This window comes from Notamacropus eugenii, chromosome 4 (assembly GCF_028372415.1).
Source record: "Notamacropus eugenii isolate mMacEug1 chromosome 4, mMacEug1.pri_v2, whole genome shotgun sequence".
Taxonomy (NCBI): domain Eukaryota; kingdom Metazoa; phylum Chordata; class Mammalia; order Diprotodontia; family Macropodidae; genus Notamacropus; species Notamacropus eugenii.
The window spans coordinates 234,651,996-234,661,322 of NC_092875.1; the positions used below are offsets into that span (position 1 = coordinate 234,651,996).

Sequence of the window (9,327 nt, forward strand, 5' to 3'; positions counted from 1 at the left end):
TCACATCTGGCACAGAGCAGGCACTTGATAAATATTTATTGATTTTGAAGTGCCCACTGGATAGTCACATGGACACGTCCAGAAGATAGTGACACAGGACAGGAGCTCTGGAGAGAGATTTGGGCTGGGTATATATACACAGAGTTCAGCTGCATCTTTACAGAGATAATAATGGAAACTATGATAGCTGAAATCACTAAGGGATGGTATAAAAAGAAAAGATGACCCAGGCCAGAGTCTTGAGAGACAGTCACATTTTAATGGGCAAGAGATCTGAAACTGAGAATGGGTCAGGCAAATAAACAGGAGAAGGAATGGTGGTGTCATGAAAGAAGAAAGAAGTATGCAGAAGAGAGGGTGATCAACAGTATCAAAAGCTCTAGTCCTTTTGATCAATTCTCACATGATAAGTTTGGCAAAACCATTCTGGTCACTTTTTGTCCAATATCGATTAATGAATATTGGCCTAAAATTAAAAGGTTTATAGAAGTCTTTTCCATACATCCATTTAATTAAGTCACAGAACAAATTATGCTACAAAGAGTAAAGGAAGGTTGATTTAATTGGTTTGTAACCTAGTTGCTTTAAAACAAAGTTTGAACTAATCAATTTGTCTGAAAGCTAGCAGGTGAAGCTTATTTTAAATGATTCTTCCCCCAAGAAATAACACACAAGTGATTCATATTTCAAAATTCATATTTAAAAGGTCATTCTAAGACTACCCTATTTGCTGATGACACAATGGCTTCCTTAGAATATCCTAGGGAATCAGAAAAGAAACTGAAACAATAGATTCAGGAAAGCTGGAGGAAACTAAAATGAAACAAAAAAAAAAATCAACATTTCTATATAGCAAAAAGAAAATCCACAAGGAAAATTCAGAACGGAAATATCCCATTCAAAATAATCACACAACTTACAAGGAACTGAAAACTAAGACAGCACCCATTGATGGGAAATGACTAACCAAATTCTGGTATATGAGAAATATTATTATGCTATAAGAAATGAAGAAGGGGATAGTTTCAGAGAAATCTGGGAAGGCCAATATGTTCAAACTAATGAGTGAGGTGAGCAAAACCAGGAGAACAATGATACTGTAAAAACACTGTAAAATGAATAACTTCGAAAGATTTATGAATTCTGATCAACATAATGATCAAATAGGACTCCAGAATACCAATGATAATGAATGCCACCCACTTCCTGACAGAGAGGTGATGAACTAAAAATTCAGAATAACACCTACTTTTTTTTTTTAACATGGCCAATAGGGCAATCTGTTTTGCTTATGTATTATTTGCTACAAGGGTTTTCTTTCTTTTTTGTCCTAGAGGGGGAAAGTGGGAGAAAATACTTAAATGAAAAAATTTAATTTAATTTTAAGACCCCCAAATAACCTCAAAATACATAAAATATCTAGGACTCAATCTACCAAAGCATACTCAATAGTTAGGTGGCACTGTGTATAGACTGCCAGACCTGGAGTCAGGAATATTCATTTTCATGAGTCCAAAACTGACCTCAGACACTTAATAGCTGCATGACCCTGGTTGCCTCAGTTTCCTCATCTGTAAAATGAGCTGGAGAAGACAATGGGAAATCACTTTAGTATCCTTGACAAGAAAACCGAAAATGGGTCACAAAGAGTCACATGTGACTGAAAAACAAATCCTCACAAAAATCCTGTGAAAGATTATCATTTTACAGACACAAAAATTGTGATCCACAGAAATGAACAGGGTTGCTGAAGTAAACACATCTAATAAATAGCACAGCCAGGCTTCAAATCCAGGTCTGACTGGTGTTCTTTCCAATACATGATTCAAGCAATTAAGAAAATCAGTAAGTCCACATAGTAATTCTTATACACAATTTGCTTCAATGGGCATGCAACAGACTGGTCCTTTTTAGTTTTAAAGGCAAAAAAAATTAGCGTGAATATAAAATGCACATTAGGTCAATCCTTCACATGCTTATTTCATCTAAAGTTCATTCACCTGCTTCTTCTCTTGAGAACTTTTCTAAGCCAACAGAACAAAGGGAAGCTAAAAAACACCAAGAGTCCAAAAATGCGTAGGAATTGACAAGGCAGAATGGGGTTTCCGTAGCATCCTTTCCACTCATTAAATGAGGCAAAGGCCTAAGCAGGCTACCCAAAGTCACAGGAAAGTTCACCATACAGGTTAAAGGACAGTAGAGGCATATAAGAAAAGCAGTGGTCAAAGCATGTTCCTTTGCAAGGCAGACTGTCTTTTCCACATCCAATTTCAAACTTGAAAAGCTGCCACTGTACTTTCTACATAACATTTTTTAAACTGTCAAAAACACTATAGTGAAATTTTACTAAGTAATCAACATTATGATTATTTTAAAAATTCTATCCTTAAACATCTTACACAAAGGCAGTTTCCATTACATTTAAGCTTTTATTTTTAACTCATATTTAGCCCCTGTACTGAATAGTGGAATCAGGCAATGTTTTGTTTACTTAAAAATACTACAAAAAGGTTTCTTACCTCATCCCAAATAAAAAAAAAAGGATTTCTATAATCTTATAAAGAAAGTTCAAATTATTCTAGAGACAGTTTAATATCAAAATATTTTAATATTTTCCTTTTGATATTTTTAATGTTTCTTTTTAATTACAAAGCACCCAATACTGACCCACCAGTAGTAGGGCATATACTATGAGTTATTCTTCCTAGAATGAATCCATACTCTTGAACAGTTGCATTTGTTACCAAAAGCAAACATTTATAAGAATGGTGGTAAAACTGGGGGTTAAAATCTTGTCATCCATGGAATAATCTGTCCTCTGTGTGAAGCCAGACGGAGCAGAAATGGATCAAATTTCCAACACTAGCTTTAACTGAGATAAATACCTTAAACTGTATGTATACACATCAGGTAACTATAAAATATTGTGGTACCCAAGGAATTCCAGGAATAATTTGATCTTTACAACATTCTCAGGAAGATAAATGCAGCAACTACTATCACTTCTATTACACAGTGTGTATCTTAGTCTTAGTGTAGTTTCAATAGTATAATATTAATCTTTAATAGCTTAAAACTTCCAAGACCTTGGGTATATCCTTTATAGAAACAGAAATGGAAATAAAGAAACTTAAAAAGAATTCGTTTAGTCCCTTAACTCTTAGGTTTTTATTATTTCCTCTTAATCCCTATCTATCATTACCCTGTCATTATTTATTCCCATTTATAATCATACTGGCACAATGGCCCTTTAATCCTCAGCTTAAAACAATATTCCATAAAAACTTCCCAGACCACTCCAACTGGAATCGATCTCGGCAGACACAAACTTTTATGACTATGCTCCGTACATCTGCATCATTCAACTGCAACTTTACTTACCTTATGTTCATGGAGTTTCCCCACCAACGCCTGCCACATAGCAGACACTTAGTGTTTACTGACTGTCAATAGCAGGCAAACTCCTTTAGGGTAAGGGCTATTTCTTTTTTGTCTTAGTATTCCCAGTGCCTGGAATGTATTAGACACTTAATAAATATTTGTTAAATGATCATTTCATGTATTGTCTTCCTACCAATAGTTAGGAAGGCAATGTGGTACAGCTGATAGAGGGGGCTGTCCTTGGAGTCAGAAAGACCTTGATTCAAGTGTCTGATACAAATGAAGGGTATGATCAAGGGCAAGTCAGGGCTCCAATTCTCTAAGGCTATTACATGTTACAGATGAGTTGCTAATCTGTCTTGGTAGATTTTCCACATTTAAGTTCCGCACACAAATGAAAGGGATGGATCATTATTTATCTTACCATTTACATATGGCTAATTCAGTTCAAAATATCTGAAACTGAACTCATCTTTCCCCTTAAATCCACTAACTTCTGCATCCCCTTATTTATTTCTACCTAACTCAGAGTTGTTATGAAGTGTTTTACAAAACTTAAAACTTGATAAAATTAGTTATTATTCTGTCAATCATTCTTCCAGGTATCCTGTCATAAAACATTAAAGTCAATCTTGGAGCCTGTCTGGTTCAACTTAAATCCTGGCATGTTACCCCTGGATTCAATAAACTCCTTATCACCTCCAAGATTCATATAAAATCTTGGTGTTCAAAGCCTTCATAACTTGCCCCCTCCATTTTCAATCTTGTTACACTTTATACTCTCTCCCCTTTTACTTTGCCATCAAATGACATTGGCTCCCTTGCTGATCCTTGAACAACACACTACAAAACTCTTAACTTCTTTACTTTAATGAGGTTGTCCCTCATGCCTGGAATGCCCTCCGTCCTCACCTCAGACTCTTGGCTTCCCTGTTTTCCTTCAAGTCAGCTAAAATACTACCTTCTTCAGCAGAGGTGTCAAACTCACAGCCACAACTGGTAGAGAAACTGCCAAGTGAAGCCAGAACCAAATTAAAAACAAATAGAAAATGTTTAATAAAATAAAATTACAGTATGATGTTTATTTGTGGTTTTCTAAATCAACATGCAGACTGCAGGCATCCTTTTCTAGCTGAATTTAACATTATTGTTCTACTGGGAGCCTTTTCTAACCCCCCTTAATTATAGTGCTTACATTTTGTTGAATATTTCCAATTTATCTAGTATATAGCTTGTATATAACCTGTATATAGTTGTTTTCATGTTGTCCCTGCCATTCAACTGTGAGCTCCTTGAGAGCAGAAACTGTCATTTATCTTTCTTTGTATCCTCATCCTTTAGCACTATACCTGTCCCATAGTAGGTATTTAATAAATTTTTTTTGACTAGCAATTCTTTTGTAATTTCTCTCATGTATCTTCTTTTCAATTTCCACTACTTTGCCCCTAATAGAATTAAGGTAAATTTCCTAATTGGTCTTCCAAATGCTATTAACTTTCCTAACATACCATTTTGAAGATCCATTGCTCAAAAACTTTTAACGACTCCTTAATGCCCACATGATAAACTCCCAATGCCTTACTCTAACATACAAAACACTACAATCTGACCTAACAACTCCTTTATGGGAGCCCAACAATGTAGCCAAAGTGATCTACTTGTAGTGACTCCTGCTTTACTATGCTTTCTCTACACCAAAATCTATCCTTATCTTGCTTTGTCTAAGTCAAACTCTTCCAACAAAGCCCAGTTCAAATCCTGACTCTTCCACAAGTGGTCCCACCCATCTTTCCCTCTGACCTCTAACCGGTCTGGTTTGTTGGATACCATTATGGTATATTAGCTTTCCTTCTTGTAAGCCCTTTGAGGTCAAAGTGTCCTAAGATGTTTCTGTATACTTAGCAAAGGAACTAGATCAAGGTAGGCCTGAATTAATCACACAATGTCATACTTTTGGGTAACCCTAACTCAGGCCTTTGTAGTAAAGCAGTAGCATCAGGGTTCATTGATCTAAATGTGGAATTCAATGACTTACTAATATTGTTCTGTCTTTATCCCAGTGCACACAAATGTAAATTTAAGGACACAATTATAGGTACTATACCCTCTTATGTATTTAAAGATGACTCTTAAAATTAAGAAAGATAAATCTGCAAACTTGTCATTGTTTACCTAGCCTAAAAATAAAAGAATAAACCTCATTAATTTTTTTTTTATCATATTCACCATAAAATCTGCAATTTATTTGCAGGTAAATCAGACTTTTAAGCAAATAAGTGCCAAAAGAGCAGTTCTTAGAAAGGAAACAAAGGAAATGGGAGGGGAAGATCAAATACTTCCACAATTAACTGCTTCAAAACAGCAGTAAGGAAAACAAGATCTGTGTGTGTGTGTATGTGTGTGTGTGTGTGTGTGTATTTTTTAACCAGAAATGTAGATTTGTCAAATACGAGGGGTTTTTTTTGGATTACGATTTAAAATGTTAAAAATTATACTCATTTTAAAAATCTGCGTAAATATGGCCTTAGAAGAACTGGCACTAAAAATGTTCAGGACTGAACAACAGCTTTATAATGATAAATTATTTACAGGTTCTGTCCCTCAGCATTAGGTACTGAATTAAAAAAAATTCATCAACATCCAAAATAAAGTCACAAAAAAGGAATAAGGAAAGTTTCCAAATTAATTAGGACTTTTAGAATCTTACAAAATTCGATTTGCAAAGATTATGTACTAACAGTAAAGTTAAAATCTAAAAATGAATTTTCACTGTTTCTTGGACATTCCCTGAGGAAATCCCTAACTGCCTAAGATTCAAGGTGATTTCCTTTTGTGCTAAAGAGCCTCTAGTCTAGCACCAAGTAATAAAGTTCTCTCCTGTTCCTGTTTTCTTTTATTTAGGTTTTATATGTGTGTGTGTGCGTTCCTCCCTTGCTGAAGAAGATCATGCCATCAGAGAAATAATGACATGACTTGCACTTGACTTTGTTTTGAGCCCAGAAACTATGAGATCCAGGTTAGCTTCATGGGATATTTTGCAAAAACAATTATGGATAACAAAGTAGTTTCTTCTCCTACAAAATGACAGGTTGGCCTAAACCTCCAAGGTTCTTTTCAGAATAAAGCTACAAATAAATGCTATGAACTCCAGTGTATTCTTACCAGAAATAAATACACCTTCCTTTACAAAATTTCCCTACAGTTTCAGTTTTATGAGGCAAGGCAATTTTATTTTCTGATCTGGTACATTATTGCACAGTTGTACTAAGTCTACCTGGGTGGTCATTTAAATGTTAAAGGGCTATCAGAATTCACTGTTAGTGAAACAGGATTCAAACTTTAATCTTTGACTACTGTATCATGTATACTGTAACACACTCGATCATTAACAAACTTGCACTATCCTAATATTTTCATCCATTTCCTTGGAGTTTTAAATAACAATGTAAATTTCAGTCCATCCTATCCGCAGCGTATTTTGAGCAGACACCCAGTTTTATCATAACATCATTCCTTTCATAGGAATATTTTGCTTCTTTGAAAATCAGAATCTGAAGGGGAAACTGCGCTGGAGATCAGCTTGATAGACCTTCGCCACTCGCGCAGTCCAGGCCACACCAGCCTCCGCCTGCGCCCCAGCAGGTGAATGTCACTTTCATCTTCAATTTCACAACAGGCCTGCCCAGTCCCACCCCGAAGTATCCAGTGACTCCCCTCCCCCAACACTCCCCCCGCCTCCCAAGTGACACAAGACTGGCAGGAGTTTCCATTGAGAACGACGCAGGCTGCTGGCTAGGGCTCAGGACAGCTGAACCCAGGCGCATGCACCACTCGGTTATCTGACCTTCCAAGAGGCAAATAAAGGGGGTCTGGGGGAGCAGGCCATCCTGCGAGGTGTCTAAGGGATAAACCAATCCTAGGTGGGGCGCAGAGGAAGGGAAAGGAGGTATTTTTGTAGAACGGTGAACAAACACAAATACGGAAAAGAACCAAGAGGCAGGTGCATGGGGAAGCTGATCAGAAAAAATAGCCCTAAGCAAAAATAAACACTAATAAATACAACGAGGGCCTCGGAGTGGGAGGGAAGCAGCCTTAAGTTTCCAGAAGCTCCGAGGCGCAGCGCGCCAGGGGGATTCTCCCCGGAGTTGTCGGAGAGTGCCGGGGAGGAGACAGGCTCAAGGACGCCTGGACAAATGAGGTCAACACAGGGGTGTGGGGAAGGGGCGAGGAGAGGCTGGGGGGCTATGGGGAAAGGGGAGCCCCCAGGGCTGGGGGCGGGACGAGAGGAGGGAGGGCACTTGGGGCTGACTCCGGGAGCCGGGGTCCGGGGAAGGGGTCCCGGGCCTCTGACGGACCGGGGGTGGGGGGTGCCTCGTCCTCTCCCCGGTCCCGTTTCCCAGGGCCTCCCCCGACCCGCCCGTGTCTCCCGATGGCCCCCGGTCCAAGTGTCCCCCGCGCCCCCCGCTGTCGGGGGCGGGCCAGGCGCTTACCCACGGTGGACTTGCAGGCCTCGCAGAAGGTGTCGTCGGTGAAGCGCTCCATGAGGCTAGTCTTGCCCACGCCCCGGGAGCCGATGATGATGACCTGCAGCTTGAAGTCGGCCGGCCGGGGCGGCTGCTTCCTCCGGCGGGCCTGGCCGCCCGACAGCGCCGGGGAGCCGGCGGCCGAGACGCCCCCGCTCAGGCCTCCGCCTCGCCTCTGCAGCGCGGCCCCCCGATCCATGGACACATACGGCTCCCGCTCCGCCCGCGGCCCGCTCCCCGGAGGAGGCGCCCCTCGGGCCCGGCCCCCGGCCTCCGGCCCCGCCGCCTCCTCCTCCCGCCGCCGCCGCTGGGGCTCGGCCCCCGGCACGTAGTTCCCCGGCTCGTTCGGCCCCGCCGCCCCGCGGGCTCCGTGCAGCAGCTGCCCCACCGGCCGGCTCCCTGAGCCCGCGTCGCCGCCGCCGCCACCGCCGCCGGGAGAGGAAGAAGGGAAGCAGCTATTCCGCAGCAGCGGCAGCAACATCCCGGACGAGGAGGGGCAGGAAGGGGGACGGGCCCGCGGGAGGGGCGCGGGGGGCGGGCCGCTGAGCCGCCGGAGCCGGCGGGAGGGGCCCGACCAGGATGGGAGGCGGCGAGAGCGAGCAGCCCGCGCCCCCTGGCGGCGGGGAGGATCGGGCCTAGGCCGGGCTGAGGCCGGGTCGGGAGGAGGACCAACCTTGTCGCAGTGGCCTACTTGGTGGCGTCCTGTACTCCTCCCTCCCTTCCTCCCTCCCTTCCTCCCTCCCTTCCTCCCTTGTCTATCTTATTTCCTCCATCCCTCCCTCCTTTCCTTCCTTCCTTTATCCCTCCCTCCCTTCCTCTCTCTCTTCCTTCCTCCCTTCCTCTCCCCTTTCCTTCCTTCCTTTCTCTCTCCCTTCCTTTCCTCTGCCCCTTCCTTCCTTCCTTCCTTCCTTCCTTCCTTCCTTCCTTCCTTCTTTCTTTCCTTCCTTCCTTTCCCCCTTCCTCCCTTCCCCCCTTCCTTCCTTCCTTCCTTCCTTCCTTCCTTCCTTCCTTCCTTCCTTTCCCCCTTCTTTCTTTCTTTCCTTCCTTCCTCCCTTCTTTCTTTCCTTCCTTCCTTCCTTCCCTCCCTTCTTTCCTTCCTTCCTTCCTTCCTTCCCTCCCTTCTTTCCTTCCTTCCTTCCTTCCTTCCTTCCTTCCTTCCTTCCTTCCTTCCTTCCTTCCTTCCTTCTTTCCTTCCTTCCTTCCTCCCTCCCTTCCTTTCCTCCCTTCTTTCTTCCCTTCCTTCCTTCCTTCCTTCCTGTACCAAAAGGGAAAGCTTGGCTTAATGGCTAAGGAATGTGTCTTAGACTCAGGCGGGCCTAGTTTTTAAGATCTCTGATGAATCCAGCACTTTGACTCTGCAAACTGTAATGAATACCGGCTTGTTGAGCTTGGAAACCTTTGAGGGATGGCAGGCAACCCTGTA

The 9,327-nt window shown here is 42.3% G+C and overlaps 1 protein-coding gene across 1 annotated transcript in view; it reads right to left on the minus strand.

Moving 5' to 3' along the window:
- RAB12 (RAB12, member RAS oncogene family) overlaps positions 1-8,400 on the minus strand; it is a 45,092-nt gene extending 36,692 nt beyond the window's left edge. Inside the window, exon 1 of the mRNA XM_072604252.1 lies at positions 7,872-8,400. Within this exon, the coding sequence (XP_072460353.1) occupies positions 7,872-8,385 (514 nt within the window). The 5' untranslated portion in view covers positions 8,386-8,400. The remainder of the gene's footprint in view (positions 1-7,871) is intronic.
- Positions 8,401-9,327: the final 927 nt, after the last annotated feature.